This window comes from Cylas formicarius, unplaced genomic scaffold (assembly GCF_029955315.1).
Source record: "Cylas formicarius isolate icCylForm1 unplaced genomic scaffold, icCylForm1.1 PGA_scaffold_1__22_contigs__length_36826433, whole genome shotgun sequence".
In the NCBI taxonomy this organism is placed as follows: Eukaryota; Metazoa; Arthropoda; class Insecta; order Coleoptera; family Brentidae; genus Cylas; species Cylas formicarius.
Genome location: NW_026844264.1, coordinates 36,714,827 through 36,732,787, shown reverse-complemented (window position 1 = coordinate 36,732,787; position 17,961 = coordinate 36,714,827). Strand labels below are relative to the sequence as shown.

Below are 17,961 nucleotides of genomic sequence, written 5' to 3'. Positions count from 1 at the left end.
AATAAAGTTGTAATACATAACGCGTCCTTTATTTTCCATCTTTAACCGAGATTGTTTCTATTCCGGACCGCTTACGTACGACATGTCTGAAATTTTAGATAACATCTCCGTAGCGGTAACAGTTCCGTTGTATTCGGAATTGTCAGCTTCTCGATCCAACGACAATTTAAGGTCAAAATTCTAAAAAAATACATTACGGTTAAGATTGTCAAAACTCTGCTGCATGAAATTATAGAACGGTGCGGTTTTGGAGTAATAAACAGTAGGCAAAGATAATGACGGGGTCGGTTGTAAAAGCACTGTAATTCTGGTCCATGTATACCTCCTTGGCGATTCGCCGTAAATTAGAAGATAGTCCAGGACCGGTCTTTCTGACCAACCGGGACAGGTATCCATTGGGGTTCTGCAACAGAACGTGCGGATGGTCGAATTCTACCGCGATGCCAGCGTCCATCACTAAGATCTATTACGAAACGTGACGTAAAATTAGTGGTTTTATTTGCATCTAAGGGGAAATTTCCACATAAATATACTCTATGTTTACTTAAAGCTTTAATGTTTTGCTTCATCAGTCCTAATTTAATATGCAGCGGTGGTAAGAGAAGTTTTCGTAGATCAATAAGACTATCGTGAAGAATATTTTTTGTTGAGTTAAATAACCCCGTGTGGTCAATTCTTTCAGTCAACTTTCCCTCTTAAAATCACTTCTGAAGTATTGACACTCGATTAATAAAACATAATTTTTAACGAATTAAAAAGTGTTTGTTTTTCTTTAATATATGCAACCGACAGTGAATTGAAGCGCACATTTTTCGACATAACGATAAACAATTTACAGACACTTTCTTCATTTAAATGTTAATTCACGTATATCGCAAAAACGGTTGGTAGTCAATAAACCACAATTGTAGTTTATATATCCATTACATAATTGACATTTTCATGATCGTCTGACATCGCTCTTAGCCAACCCCTAATATCCAATCATATTCTAAACGCACACGAATAGTTTTGACCTATCAGAGGAGGCGTTAAATATGTTGACGCGTACATCCGTGCGTTGCTCACAAGAAACTTGTTATTTTTTGGTATTTACTTACTTTTAAGCAGTCACGAACATAAAAACAACCTATTAATGTGAAGTGCAATTTTCATACCGAATAAAACTCGAGGTTAAATTATGCGAAGCGAATTTTTTCTCACGCATTTTATAAAATTAATTTCTAGTTCGAAAAAATTTCCGCCAGCAATTTCACCTTTTTTTGGTATTACTCGTAAAAATACTCGCCTTATCGGAATCCATAACCGTGTGCAGCCTGTGAGCTATCGTGAGGACGGTACAGTGGGCAAATTTGGTCCTTATCGTTTTTTGGATGAGTTTATCGGTTTGCGCGTCTACGTTGGCTGTGGCTTCGTCCATGACCAGAATTTTGTTGTTCCTCAAAATAGCGCGGGCGAGGCAAATCATTTGCCGCTGCCCGACGCTTATGTTTCCGCCACCCTCGGACATTATCTTATCTAAACATTCTGAAAAGTAAACCCATTAAACTACATATAAAAACTTGGAGTTAAAAATTATTAAATGAGATGGATCAGAGAAAAAAAGTCATCCACTTTACCTGCACCTTTACTTAAGGCGTTTTTGTCTTCTACCGCTACAAGAGCATTTACCATTTCTTCGTCGTTATATTCGTTGAAAGGATCCAGATTGTATCTCAGAGTTCCGGAAAATAAAATGGGTTCCTATCAAATAATTCAGGCATTTTTTAGAAAATTTACTCGCACGTAACTTATGTTTCGATCCGCGAGGGTTTCACTTTGGCCTATTAGAAGTATCTGGAAAACCGAATCGAAGATGTTGCAGCTTTAACACGAACGCCGAAAATCTTGCGCTTGAATATCGTTTGAGTCCAAAAATAAAGTTGATTTGTTCAGGCTCTTTCATCTTAGTAGTTTCATTCGTAATTTGATAGACAACAAAATTCTCCAGAAAGTCTTATTTATTTTGCATTTTGGTTTCGATCAGTTGCGGTTGCATCGAATTTAAACTAGGCAAGTTCATGTATAAGCGGCAACACTGCGTAGTTCGTAACAGATATTTTTAATATGCCTTCGAATCACACCGCGCATAAGACAACATTTATTATAAGAACCAACAAATTTTGAGAGTACACTTCTTCTGTATTTATTTTGCTAAGAGGCGAATGCTCTGCATGTACATCAAATCACTGAGATTCATGTGAAAGAGGGGGAGAGGTTTACTAGTTTAACGGATGACTAAATCTCAAATGGATGAGAGATTTTATTTGTTTACTTTATAACACAACTTATAAACTTAAACTAAGGATAATTACATTTATTTATTTATGAAATTTAGTTTGAGCGTTTGTTTCACAATTTTAATGGTTTCTCGTATTTTCTTTTGATAGAAGAATTAGTTAGATAAAAAATTTTAGTTCTGTCAAGTAAAAATGGCGAATATCTTCGATCTTTCGCGTAACGCATAAACTCCATATATCCTAACGTCAAGTTCACTATCGAACTTGAAAACCATCTTTTTAAATATTTTCAGTGATCGGTCATTCTGTGTACAGAAAACTCATTCATTGAACTAAGACACGGTGTTGTCGAAACAATTGTCATGTGAATATATATCATTTCGTGAAAATCTGAACTTTTAAAACTCATTCACACTGATCCATATCTAATTGCATTCAAACATCATCCTCAATTAATTAGACAACAATTAAAACACCTTGCCTCTCTTCGTATCTTTAAAAAGTTCTAGGCCATTGGATAAATGTACTTCGACAACTACCCTCAGAAAATAGCAGGAAAATTACATACCAAAATCAAAAATTCACCTAAAATATTACTTACCGAAAAATCTCCCAAAATCTACGATCTGTTAAGGCTTTGGTAAAGTAAGCATTGGAGAAACGGGTCGAATAATTTAATGTATTAATTTGTCCCAATTTCATCAAACCACGCCCCAACTTTTCTTGCATGGGAGTCTTTGTTTTTGTCAAGGGCGGATAAAAATTTTTCGGCCTCCTCATTCAAGGGAGGAACATAATTAGATGTTTTTTTGGGATGAATTCTGCTACATTTGCTGAGCTGGAACGATCATGCACTTCCGCTGTAATAGTTCTTAAAGATAAACTCTCCTGTTCTTCATCAGAGGACGACGAAGATATAATAAATTTCTTAAATTGTTTAATCCTTTGTAAAGGAGGTAATTTCAGCATTCAGCATTAGCAGTTTTTGAACACCGTTATGAAAAAGGTCATTGGACAGAACTAAAGTACTTGTATCTAAACCATTCCTCTATCAAAGAAAAAAAGTCGAATAATGGAAATTGTTAAACACCCAACCAGTTAACGTTCAAACTATTTTCCAATTCCCTTTAACACGCTCCCTCGGGAATTCCACAAAAACCTTCATTTGATTTTGTTTTTTAATCTTGAACGTGAATAACTGAAACGAAAATGTCATGTACCTGGGGTATTATAGAAATTTTTTTCCTCAAATCGTGCAATCCCAAAACGCTTATATCCAAATGGTCGATAAGAACTTCCCCTTCGTAATAGGCGAGTCGGAACAGGGTGACGATCAAAGACGATTTTCCCGCCCCGGTCCTGCCAACTATTCCGACCTACAAGGTTAATAAAGCTTGGATATAAAGGAAGGGAAAAAAAAATCAATGTCTCACTTTCTCTTTGGGTAAAACCACGAGATTTAAATTCTTCAATACCGGCGGTTCATACACACTGTATTTCATCGAGGTGTCGATGAATTCGATGCGTCCATTTTTGGGCCACGAAACAGGTGGTTTTTTGTCTTCTTCCTAATCAATTCGCAAACATAACTCACAATCTTTACTTTAAGTGAACTGATAACAAAAACCAGCCGCACGATCTCTGAAATCCGAACATAATTGGCAACGCCATTGTTGTTTTCATTGTTGGTGTCAACATCTGGGTACCGTAGTCACCAACTTGTATAATTTGTGCTTTCAATACCTTGTTCTTGGTCTTTTACGAAATTACGACAAATGTGACAAATATAGGATAATAGGATCTTCGAGAATGCCTATGTTTTTGACATTTAACAAACTGGAAAATAGATTTACACAAATATTTACGTGTGAATTTAGTAAACAGAATTCCTTACATTTTTAGGTACACTTAAGAAGCTACGAAGGATGTTTGCGTAATATGTTTTCGAGTACAAGGATGACAGTAAATATGAAAGCTACAAGTTGAATTTTTGCTAGAACAAGCATAGGAAATACTCATCGTCCACTACTGTCTATAGGAGGTCAGGAGTTATTTCAGTGGAGGTTAAACCTATGAATTTATGAAAACTAACGCTTTGCGCCAATTTACAAGCAAAAAAAAATTGGAAGAATAGCTTACATGAAAAAATACAGGGCTTAAAGAACAAAAACGCCAAATTAATTACAGAATTTTTAAATCTTGCGCATGCGCATCTTGAATGGACTTTCTCGCAAAGTTCCTGTACTGTCGGCATAAGCAGGGCCTCTATATGTTTTATAGCTATATGCTTTTACCCAAAACTTAACAGCAATGGAATTTAGTTCCAGATGCTCACCGAATACAAATCTGGTTCATGTTCGATCGTCGTAAATTCCAGAACTCTTTCAACGGCAGTCATTTGATTCTCCAGTTCGGCGGATTGTCTCATTCCCCATTGTATTAACCCTGTCAGTCCAATGCACTGGCTTATGGCGAGGCCCACGGCGCTGCCATAAAAATCTAATCATTGAAACATATCTGTTCACATCCGGACGCATTTATTTAATGGCATTTGGTGTTTACTTACTATTCGAGAGGAACAAAAAGCTAAACGTCACGATTCCGATGAAAAGGGCGCATATCCAATCAAGCCAGAGGCTGAAAGCTCTCGACGTATAGAGGAACATATACCACGCGCTGCTGTGGACATCTTCTAAGGCGTCAAACTCTTCGACCAACAGCTTCTCGGCTTTGTTCGATCTTATGGTCGGCAGTCCCTGAAGCGTGGCATTTAGGTGTGCAAAAACCGGACTTTTCACTGGAAATGGAAAACAATTTTCAAACAAGTCTTTAATATACAGCAAACAAATTGATCCCATCTTCGCATAGAATTAATTGAACGACCGTTGCAATCTCATGAAGTTTTAGAAAAAGATAGTTAGTCATTGCCATTGCCTAAGCAGATATTAAAATTATCGCCTTGTTTCTGATAGCTATGAAACCTTATGGTTTGGGAGATCGTATCTGCGTATGTGGAGAAAAAAAGTTACAGTCCCCACTTTTTTCAGGATTCCTGGATACGTACGTACAGAAAATAGATGAAACATTCTGTTTTTCATCGAAAATCATTACCTATTCCTTCGAGTCTTTTCACACTGCGACTCGTCTTTAAATAAAATTTTCTGAGACCGTAGAAGCATACGACCATTACCGCCACCGGTATCAGAAGCCACACGTTTATGATGCACACCACCACTATGGCGCCCACTAAATTAAGCAACAACTAAAAATCAGATAATGCTTTCTATTTTATAGCGTTAGTTGTGGGCGTTGGTGCCAAAAACCTGAGCGGTATCGATGAAAGCGTTCGGGAGCAGCTCGTCGACAGTGCCGAGATCTTTCGAGAACCGATTCAAAATCCTCCCGGAAGTGTTTGCGTTGAAAAAACTCATCGCGGCGTGTATCACACTCTCGAACATCCGGTTGTGCAGTCTGAAATATGCCCCGAGATGTCAGTTAGATCGTTTCATCTTTTATCTGAGAAAAATGCTATCGGCATATCGATTGTGTCCGTATAGTTATTTTTTTACATGGCGCTGAGAGGTCACCAAATATAAAATATAGGATTTTAGCTTAATAAGGCAATTTTTGGAGGAATAAGAATTTCTGAAAAATAAATCACAATTCTGCCAAGGAACAGTGCCAATTGAAACATCAAATATACAGGATGATTCATAAAGAACGGTCAATAAAAACTGGCAGTTTTAAGTTAAAAATTTGGATTGCGGCGAGAGCAAAGTTAGTAAAGTCAAGGGAAACATTGTAGGCATTTGAAGGAAAAGAACTGGTCTAACATAAAAACGAACCAGCCAGACAAGATGCAAATAAAAATAAAATTTGATATGACAACTTATATGACCTTTGAATACTTTTAGATTTAAAAAAAAACGCTTCGAATTCTCGGTTTATTGAGTTTGGATTGCACCCTGCATCTATTTACAATAACTGCCAAAAAAAAATTCTATGAGCGCCAGCAATAATGGTAGCGAAGTTTTTTTAGTGCGGTAGCTAAGTGACATTTTAATGAAAACTATTTCTATTTCTAATAAAGATCCTTTGCTCTTGTACAAGCACGAGTGGCTTTCTAATACCCAAGATTTTTGACTGAAACTTCAATAGCTTTTTGCTGTTGTAGTATTTCTTTTTAGCATTTTTTTAACATTTTATATTCCCAACTTACAGTTTTTTCAGGTATTAATAAAGTTTGGCTAGACTATAAATTAATAATTATTTAAAAGACTTGGTAAATTAGTGAAGAAAAGTTTAATTATAAACTGTTTTTTCTACGACCGCCAAGAAAATGTCATTAAGTGACGTTATTTATAAATTCAAAACGCATGCAGACGAAGCCCAAAGCTAAGCGAAGATAACGCCTCGCTGGCACAGAAGCCCTATTCATTCGATTGTCATATTGTAAAATTGCTCTTAAATATTCCGGCCTTTGTATCGACTAGTACGAATAAAACTTTGTTTTACTTTCTGTATAAATAAATGTTTTTAAAAACGCTCTCCCGAATTTTGAACATTTAAGTACAGGAAATTGTTATAAGTATAGGGAGTACACAAAAAAGTTAACCCAGTGGGAGAGCAAAGAGCAAAGAATAAATAGACTAAGAGTAAGTAAGAGTGAATAGAGTTATTATTGAATCTATTGGCTAACAAAAGAATGTTTTTGCTGAGATATTTCTCAGTTTTTGTTATACACCAAAGCCTTTTAATGGCGTGTCAATACATATGAGGAAATTATTAACCTTATTCTAATAAAAAAAAACCTTATAATCATAAAAGGCAAAAAATTAAATGAACTCAACAAGAATACATCGAAAAGTAGCGTTTATAAACTGTAAATGTTCATTATGTTATTCAAAAAGGGTGCATCTGATGGGCACAAATGCAAAGTAAATTTGGACCTGAAGAAATGTGAGTGGCATACAGTTTTTTTCTCAATAAATAAGGCATACAACTCGCACAAAATTAAAAAAAAAAACACTTGAAAATATCTTGACATATCTAGAATTGCTTTTTAGACACTATCACAAAAGATAAATGAATCCAAGAAGTACTCCCTTCAGTATTGACGCAGCATTAAGAAACACCCTGTGGTTATCAGAAATTTGTTCTTTACATTGTTTAACTTACCTGAAAGACGCGCGCATGCAAACGGTAAAGAAATAGATACTTCTCACGATGGCGACGATTATCGTGGCGACGATGAACCCCGCGTAGATTCGAATACACACGCTTCTGTCAAATTTGTTCCAAAATCCCATCGCCGATGAGTCGCCGGAACGTTCCCTCAATTCTTCTAAATTTACCCTTAAAGGTTCCGTAATTATTCTCCGGCAAGCCTAATTATAGTCTATTGCAGAAAAATATAGAGTAATAAAACCATATAGACATGCTGATATAGTGTCACTTCAATGCCAACAGTTGCACTCATACAAGTTCTAGAGGATTTATTATTGGTGAAACCGCACAAAAAATATCAACTAGGCTCAAAGAACAAGAAAGAGCCTTAAGATTAAAACCCGAAAATCTATAGAAATCTATAAGCAACCAAACAATCTAAACAGTGACTTAGGTAGTATTACAGTAGCTTGTGGAAGTGTCTTTGAAAATGATGTTGTTTTGATAATTTATTAACATAACAATGTTTTAAAAACGTCTGGTTCTCTATGATTTATTAAACTAAAAATTCAAACTTCACAATCTTGTAATGATACAAGATTTTATTATTTTCAGTTGACGATTTCGGCACTGATTCGGGGACCAAATGACTACGCTTTTCAAAATACGGAGTCCCTTGCAAGAAACAATGAAAGCTTCTTACAACACAACCATTTTTCCATTTGGGATCAGACGTAGAAGATTATACTGGTCCTCACAATTCTTCTTTTCTTTACAGTTTTGAAAAGATTTCTTTTCTCGCCAACCATCTGGAGCGCTTGATACGGACTTGATGATGACGTCTTACGTACGGGCCGTGAATAGTACTTTGTATTTATCTATAACTACTACTGAATCAGTCGGCAGATAGTTATTCATTTCACCAAAATAGTCCATTTTATTACTCTACGGTTCTCTGAAATACCCTATAGCTGAAGTTACCATTGACTCAAAAAGTAGTCGCCGCCGCTTGCCAAAAATTGGGCGCCGAGAAAAAGAACCAGCATGACCATTATCGTGCCACAAGATCCACCGGCAAGGAAATATTCTTTGTAATTGTCGACGCCTACCGAGCCTAGGGTTCTCATTTCAGGGGCCAGTTTCGGAATGACCTAAATATCAATATAAAACCGTTGTTACATACGTGTTACCATAATCGTCTCTAGAAAAAGACAAAATATCCGTTCTTAGTGAAACGATCTTCCATAATTTCCAGAATCGACTATATAAAATATAATACAAATTAATACTAACCGTAAATTTGAAATTTTTATTTTGGGAATCAAATTTTTCATTATCCGGTATAGTTTCTCTTTCAAAGAGTTATTTTGAAGATGTGCAAATGGCATTCTTTAGTTTTTGTTGTTTTTAAGAAATAAAAGGACGTTAGAAACCCCACCCTTTAATAAGGTAACAAGGTCAAGTAAAATAATTTTTCCACTAAAAAAAAAAAGCGGTTCCACTTAAAAATCAACTTCGCTAACTTAAACAAAACAAGCTATCAAAAAAACAGTCGTACCTTAAATCCTTCAATATCAACTATGCTGTTGAAAGCAGTACTAACGCGGGACAAAGCCCTTAATGCTCTGCCTATATCTTTCTCTTCTTTCTCCGGTTCCGTAGCAGTAACGGCCTCTTCCAAAATATTGGCGAAAGAAATGTCGCTGGCAATAATTTCGCTATAGGTGCCCTGAAACTGGATGGCGCCACGGCTCAGGATGATGATTCGGTCGGCCCTTTTGAGGTACTGAAGCTGGTGAGTGACCAATACCACGATTTTATCTTCGAGGTATTTCATCAGACATTCTTCGAATATTTGCTGGCCCACCTACAACGAACGTTTTTTCCACTAGCGCCTTAAGTTTTAATCGAACTAACCTGTATGTCTACTGCTGACAGGGGATCGTCCAGCAGATAAATATCCGCCCTTTGATATATCGCTCTAGCTAGGTTAATCCTAGCTCTTTGCCCCCCGCTCAAAGAAATTCCCCTCTCTCCTACGATCGTCCGATCAGAATAGGGCAGCAAAGAAAAATCTCTTTTCAGAGCGCATACCTCGATAATTTCTCTATACCTGATCGGATCAAACACCTTTCCGAACAATATATTTTGCCTTACCGAACCTACAAACGTTAAATAGACTGTTGGCAAGTGGAAAATATATCTGGACGGGATGGGTAATTTTGACTGACCCTGTGGTTGCTTCAAATTAATTGCAACCAGCCCTCTCGTATCGCGATTACGTTTACGTTTAACAAACTTATTGAAAGTTGTCCCATTGTTGCAAAAGCAGGAATTTTTTTTGTTGCTAACCTAATTTACATTAACCTGCATCATTTTCTACGCACTGACCTGTCGTATTTTGTGCAGAAAAAAAAAAAAAAATATATATATATATATATATATATATATATATATATATATATATATATATATATATATATATATATATATATATATATATATATATATATATATATAAATTATATATATATATATATATAAATCCTATAAATACATACCTGCAAACAACCAGGGCTCTTGAGAAGCGTAAGAGACTGTCCCTTTGACGTTCAACTTTCCACTGAACAATTTTAATTCTCCAAGTATCAGATTAAGAAGGCAAGTTTTTCCTGCCCCCACCGGACCAACTACTGTTACTAATTCACCGGATCGCAGCGACGCGTTGATATTGTCCAAGCAAACATCTTCACCTAATTCATATTTCATAATAACTTTTTTTTCAATACGAACATTCCAATTGTCATTAATGATGACCCAAAGTGACGCTTGTATTATAGACCGAAAATATAGTGCATTTATTGCTTTGACTTTTTAAGTATTTTACAGTGCCTTAATCGCAAACCTTCGCAGTACCGTGGTAAAACCCATCTCAACAGATGTTTGTTCTGTATTCAGTAGGTCTTGCCTGAGATTGACCTTAATGAATATTTATAGAAACTTGAATTTTTTATTTAATATAAATTGCAATATGTTCGAATATATTACCGAAATATTTAACTGTGATCTTTCCAGTAAGCACGTGTTTATGTAGCTGATTCTCGAGCTTTGAATACCCTGCGAGGCTGTTTGCGCTGGATACTTTAAAGGGTAAGGGTAAGTACCTGTCCTCTATAGAACCTATAGAACTCTATAGAACAACAGTCTTTTTTCCCTGTAGATAAAGGTACGTCATAAGAATACAGATAAATATAAGGTTGTTCGGAAAGTCATTTCGTTTTTTCCCGTCAGAGGACTTAATTACGTTTTTTCGAAACCAACTTCACACTTAAGCCGCATAACCATTATATGTCTTGAGAGCTGATATTGCAAGGCTTGTGTGTGAAAAAGTTCTATTAATTCTACGCAGTAGTTTTTGGTTGGTGCCCTTTTAAATATGGAGAGCAATAAGCAGCATTTTCGTCATATTTTACTTTTTTACTTCAGAAATGGTAAAAATGCTGTCCAAGCGAGAAAAAAATTGATGTGTATGGAGAAGGCGTGTTAACAGTACGCCAGTGCCAGAACTGGTTTGCAAAATTTCGATCCGGCAATTTTGATGTCGAAGATGCACCACGGTCTGGAAGGCCGGTCGAAGCTGACAAAGATGCGATAAAGGCATTAGTTGATGCAAATCGGCGAATAACCACACGAGAGATCGGTGAGAGATTAAATTTGTCGAATTCGACTGTTTATGGCCATTTGAAAGGCATGGGCTTAACCTCGAAGCTCGATGTGTGGGTGCCCCATGTCCTTACGGAGCGAAATTTGTGTCGTCGCGTTGACCAGAATGGCCAATATATAATTTAATAAAATATTTATTCATTATACGAAAACTTTCATGTTCCACAAAAAAAACGAAATGACTTTCCGAACAACCCAATATTTATTAGAATCTTACAATTAAACATTTTTTGATGGTTCCTGTTTTTTAACATTTTAAAATGTCAAGACCGTGAAATAAAGCAGATGTTCCCCTATTAGAAGAAAACACGAAACACGACGCAAAATTTGAAGACGAAGTGGAGATAGTAGTCGTGGTAGGAGATAAATTCCTAGGATGGCTCTGGAATGGTTACGGGTAAGGGTCTGCTCGGCTGGGAGTTCTATAAGGGGCTGCGGTTTTGAAGTAATAAACAGTAGGTAAAATTAATCACTGGGTCGATTGTAAAAGCACTATATTTCTGATCGAAGTATACGCATATTTTACTAGTCTGTAGGTCGAATGGAAAAACTTCAGACAAGACAAGAAAACAAAGAGTATGTGATGAAACGATTAAATAAAAAGATTATAAAACAGTTAGACAAATAACACAAATTAAGTATTCTCTTTTAGAAAATCAAAAAGAAAACTATTTATAATTTTGTATACTTTTGAACCATTATATATACTGCGTGGATTTCGTCAATACTAAATTAGCAAATGTTTTAATGAAGTTATATTTGTTATAAATATAATTAAATTCGTTTTTATTACAAAATAATGTACCTTTTTGAATTTTTTGTTTTCATTAACGCATAATTTTTATTTTATTTTAAAATTGAGAAAATTTCGATTTTTGTTTTTTTTCTTTCTAGAAAACGAATTACGATAGACCGAAAGTACCGATTATAAAATTAGTTCGGTTTTCTATAGAAAAATATAAAAATGCAAAAATGCAGGATGTTTTATTTGAAATCTCAATAAGAATTTATAACTGGGACACCCTATAGACAAGATACGTGAATACCGAATAAATTTATTTTGAATCCTTTCATTTTGAAAACAAAGAATTCGGTTCTTAATCCGAACCTAATAATTTAATTTTGGTACACACAGGGCGTTAAGCACCGAAGTATTCATTTATTTACTGGATCCTGTTTATTTAAAGTTATAAAAATACCTATAAAATGTTATATGTCTTCATATGCTTCATCGCCTTAAGACGCTATTATTGAATATGTATTGGAAGGGATTTTTGGTGAAGCGTTTGGTACATGTATACAGTCGGCGGAAGAAAATGGTGCTGAACTGAATGTTTTGTCCATCTTACGAACCATGAGAGAACGCGCAATGCAAGCAAGACTTACATATTTTTTTAAATCTTAGTTTCATAAGTCCTAATTGCTGGTCTTATTAACATTGACCGAGACCGCGTATTGGTGTTCTTTTCCTTTTATTTTTTAGGTGTTAGTAAATGCTACGACAATGTGTATTTGGTGAATTTTTATAGCTTTTAAAAAGATTCCAATAATCTGTGTGTTTCACTAATTCGGATTGCCTCGGTTTTTATAATCCGGATGACTCTACAGTATGTTGAAGTCACCCAAAATACATACATTTTTGCTATAAAAAGTCTCCAATGAAATAAAATGAAACAGGTTTTCCAAAGCGTACGTACACGTAAATCACCAAAATTGCAATACGAATTGTAAAGTACCGTATTTGGCTATTCCTCGCACTATTGTTATTTCAGCGGTTTCTCCAGGCGTCAGAGGTCTCGGGACTGAAAATAATAAAGAAGCAGAAGTAAGCCTTGTCCCATAAAGGTCACTTCTCTGTCTGGCGCGTCTTTCGAGCGGACTTTCGTGTGCGGAACCGGATGTTAATTTTACTTCGTGAAACGGATCGAATACGGCTGGATCGCCGACCACCGCTTCATTGATCATCAAATATTCCTGAATACGTTTTACAGCTACCATGGTTTCCGCCACCTGCGAAAAGCAAGTGAATATATTTGCTTAGGTTCGCTTTTCGCCCTTGTCCTACAGCGTTAACACCCTGTGGAAAATAAACGGACAACGTTTGCCTGACGATTTGGTAATACGAACTGATCAGGAAAACCTTCTCGGCCGAAATCGCGTTATCGAGCAAAACGTAACTCAGTACGCTCAAAAATATGCCGCTTCTTGCCATAAACATTATAAAGGACATCGTCAGTCCCCTTATATAGGAGGTAAGGAGCAAATATCTAATTTCTTTTCTGAAAAAAAAAACGACAAAAGAATGGAAGGATTATTAAATTCTATGGTAGGAAGGTGTAGAGTAATAAAATCTCATTAAGAATGCAAAATGACTAGAGAGTGAGCGTACGAATACTTTAAGCCCTATCCTGTCTGTCATTCTTAGATATTAGCAATAGAAAATCAGACCCAACATCGGGTCATTGTGTTTACAGAAAACCTACGCACACAGAACGATACCTTAATGCATGTTCACATCACCATCTTTTCAAAAATCATCAGTTTTCAACTCTCTTGTCTACAGAAACCATCTCAGCCCGAGTCCCTGAACCCAAATTGTTCTCCTCTTTAATAATTTCCGTATTCAAGATATTAAGCGTTCCATCACAAAATATACCACAACCTTCCATTAGCAACGAAGCCGAAAGCAATACCACACTTGCCATTGTTGTCTTTCCTCACATTCAAAACATCACTGACCACATATCAAAAGTTGTAAAGAAGTATAACGTCAAAACCAGATTTACCACTTGTCCAGAAATCTCTCCAACATCTTCGATCCGTCAAAGACAAAATTCCATTTGAGATGCCAGAAGTTTACAGCATTCTATGCATATGCGGCATTGGAGAGACCGGAAGAAAAATACCAACTAGGCTAAGACAAATAAACTCATCAGCAATTGCCGAACACAATCATGAAACCGAGCATAAAATTTTATTCGATAAAACTAACATTCTTGCATGTAATCAATTCGTCTACCAACGAAAAATTCGAGTGTCTATAGAAATCTATAAGCAACATAACAATCTTAACCGCGACTCTGGTCTTTGCCTGTCACCAATATGAGAATCAGTCATCCGAGACGGTGTTTATGCACCTCAAACCATATAAAAGCAGGTACAGAGTAAAATGCGAGCCAGTTTCGGTTAAGTTCCGAAGAAGCCAACTGGATGATTGGCGAAACGTTAACAAGTTCGACTCAACAACCATCCATATTTTTTTAAGTCATCCATAAAAGTTTTCTAGTTATCAACTGAATAGCGGCCATCGTGGCTAAACTCCATTGAATTCTTATCTTAGGGTGAATTCTTATTTTTCAAATAAAAAGAGTGAATTACAGTTTTGGTGTCTTCATCAAGAACTTTTACAAATCTGCCTGTAACATTCTGGCAATCTTATTTTATGAACTTGTTCGCTCGGTGTTAACCTGTCGTTAGTGTGAATGTTGCAATTATAATAATGTCAATAGTACTGGTTAAGAGCAAATACTGCTTTAAATTAAACAAATATAATATATATAAAGGTGTTACTGCAAGTATGTGTCATTAAAATGTCATTAATTTGCATTTATGCCTCATAAACAGAATAACGAGGGGAAATATATCAGACAACATGGTAAGTGGTTAAAAATGACAACGAGGCCTATTTATCAGGATAGAATTTGCATTTGAACGGAATTTTCCATTTTATTACCCTACACTTTTCTGAAATAGCTTATATGATCTTACTTCCTTAAATCGCTAATTAGATCTGCGAACGCGTTTTCCCACGCGTACATTTTGATCACCTGCATTGCCTGGATGATCTCGTTCATCACCCGTACTCTGTCATCGGTTCTTTTTGCCGATTTTGTTCTCAGGACGGACGTTTGCCAACCGAGTACCACTGAAGAAAAAATATTATTCATGGTGGTTCATTAATTCATGACTTTAACTTAGGGGCATACAATGGAAAAACATTCAGAACTCAAAATGAAGATAAAACTCGACGAAGCAGTGGCGGACGCCATTCAAAGGAAATTTTGAACTTCAGATCAGTTTCTCCAGAAACTGCTGAAGCAGAGTTTAAGTTTTTTTCCCAGTTAGTAACATGTAGATTTCTATTTTAATAAATACTTCGACAATAATTGATATCTTTGTGGAAAAGTTTACTGCTTAATGAGTATTAGAAACCACATGAGTTAAAGGTTTAAAGGTCATCAAGTAAGGCGATGTCTTCAATACGTCTTTAATACGACTCTGGGTTCTATCTTTATTAAATGGAGTAGCAATTTCTGAAATGTCACGCATTTTCGGGAGAGTTAGCTTTTTAGTTTTTCTATTCTGTGTTAATGGTGTGATTCTCAGCTTTTTTCAATTTTTATAATAATTATCTGGAAATTGCTGAATATCGGCCTTCCATTTAGTCACCCCCAAACTCTTTCGAGGAATGAATAGATTTTCTGAATGGTAACTCTTATACTTTGATGGTTCGTAATATTTCGTGTTGTTGAAATGTAAATTGAAAAGACAAAAAAAATGGTTCTCCTGTATCTTCATAATAATATAAGTAGAGAATCATGTTTCTTTAAGTCAAAATACTTCGATTTACCAGTGTTTAATTAAAAAATTTAAGGTGTTTAAGTTGAACATTAAAATTAAATATTCGACCATATTATAGAAACTGTTCAAAATAATGATTCCAAAATTTTTTGAGACGCATAGGACATTTTTTGGTTAGTTATTAGTTAGAATTGGCTTAGATAACTTTTAGGCCAAAAATAAGATTCTCTGTTTTGAGTAAACAATTGCTGGGTTGGTGCCTACTCCCATTATCTAAGTTCTCAATATCCACATTATTATTAATAAAGCATTGAGTATTTGAGTGGTGGTTACCTAAAACTCACCCTGAATCGGCAGAATAACCACCACGGCCAGCATCCCGTAAAACGAGGACACCCCAATTTCCAAGTAAATAAAGTACGCGATCAAAACACCTTGCAGAGGCGCCAGCCAAAGGTAATGTAAAAAAATGGGAGTCAAGTCGAATCGCATCACATCGTTCGACATGAGATTCACCGCATTACCTGCCGTTTTGCCTCCTAGACTAGTTAGTTTTATTCTCATGGTCTGAAAATGGTATATCCCTGTTCCGCGATTATGAAGCATACTACTAATATCTCCGACCTTCCTGTAAATCAACGAACAGCAAGCAACTCTTATCCTCATCCCGATATGTAGCGCAGCCATGACGTAAGGGTGGAAAATTCCGATAGTCAAGAGGCTGCATGCCATTATGCAGACTGCGTAAAAGTAAGCTTCGTTCTTCGTGATGGAAGACTGATTAGACGACCAGTAGAAAAAGACACGCATTAACCACCTTGGCGATCTCGATCTAAAGCGAGATAAAACACAGTGAAATCGAACCATATTACAATGGGTCCGATAGTTTTTTCTGAAGTAAATTTTATTTAGAATGAAACGCGTAGTAATGAGTATTCTTTCCTTTATCATACACGTTAATACTAATGGCAGATAATTATTTTTTCCTGTTTCGGTTTTTGGGATTAAATCGTTTGCTATGGGGTATATCATTTTAATCGTAAAGCCTTCTTTGAACTGAGCGGTTGTGATACATTTTAAATATTTTTTATTTAAAAGCAATCTTGGGGATTAAAAATTAAAATTTATTTTTTTAAATAGAATGCTAGGAATATTTTTTTGCGGAAAACAGGTCTTTGGGAAAATGTGTTTTTTCACATTTGAATACCATGTAAGTGGTTAATATAGAACACTTATTTATTTCGAAAATTAATTATACAGGGTGGTCACAAATGACCAATCTTAATAATGAATGAAATTGTTTAAGCAACTTCTTAATAACTACTTGTTTATTGCTTTTCTCCGTATCGTATTCGTCTAATTCGAATTAAAAAATACCTCATACAACATTTTTCTACCAATGAAACAGTTTTTTTTTAACTTCTTCCGTTACTCGTTTATTAAGTATTCTCTAAGCTGAGCTCGGATCCTGCTAAATCAAACTGGTGACTAAAATGGCGACTATTTAACTTGCACTATGGTATGAAAAAAAAATCTCATAAATGAGGCGGTCTTAACCTTTCAAACAAAACGTTTAGTTATATTTTTCTTTGCGAACACTGAAAATTTTTGAAGAAATCCATTGTTTTTTTTTGTGAGTAGTAATAAAAACAAATAAATTTCGATTAAACAAGAGTCAAGCCAACTTACAAATTTTCATTATTCCTATTATCGGACGTAAAATATCTGATGAACAGACCAATAAAGATCGGCTGAACGAGCCTACAACGAAAGACAGTTTGGAATAACTATATTAATATGTGTTGTTTTGTGAACCTAATACCAATTTCCATGACAAACAGGACCATCCCGTAGAACACTACGTCGGAATAGAATGTCTTCAATATGACTTTCGTCAGGCTCGGTTTTTTTTTATTTCTTGTCGCGTCATCTAGCTCTCTCGACCAATTGGCTGCTATTTTTTCCCCCAACAAGGAAGACTTGTGCTCCTCCAGGGGCTCGGTTAGATCGCTCTCGTCCAAGTCTCTTTTCCTTCCCACCATGAAGAGTTTTAGCGAATACCTATACGAAAGGATTTGAAAGAAATCGAAGCAGGGAACGTCACCTACCAGAATGTGAACACGGACAAAAAGTTTGCGTTTTTTCTGGGATTCTCGGGTCTTCCGAAATCCGCTGAAGCAGATCGCATCGTCCCTTTGACTTGCAGGAAAGA

General features: G+C 35.8%; 1 protein-coding gene across 1 annotated transcript; it reads right to left on the bottom strand.

Moving 5' to 3' along the window:
- Positions 1 to 3: 3 nt before the first annotated feature.
- LOC132697186 (ATP-binding cassette sub-family C member 4-like) lies at positions 4 to 17,937 on the bottom strand. The gene is made up of 23 exons (XM_060662482.1): positions 17,858 to 17,937; positions 17,565 to 17,810; positions 17,439 to 17,510; positions 16,374 to 16,581; positions 16,094 to 16,316; positions 14,937 to 15,093; positions 13,234 to 13,447; positions 13,019 to 13,178; positions 10,007 to 10,198; positions 9,363 to 9,607; positions 9,004 to 9,312; positions 8,427 to 8,596; positions 7,458 to 7,634; positions 5,603 to 5,750; positions 5,391 to 5,541; positions 4,846 to 5,076; positions 4,611 to 4,778; positions 3,713 to 3,843; positions 3,500 to 3,655; positions 1,620 to 1,743; positions 1,289 to 1,518; positions 323 to 463; positions 4 to 180 (listed from the first exon to the last, which is right to left on the bottom strand). Exons 1-23 carry the CDS (start codon positions 17,935 to 17,937, stop codon positions 58 to 60), a joined length of 4,056 nt encoding a protein of 1,351 aa, XP_060518465.1. The 3' UTR covers positions 4 to 57.
- Positions 17,938 to 17,961: the final 24 nt, after the last annotated feature.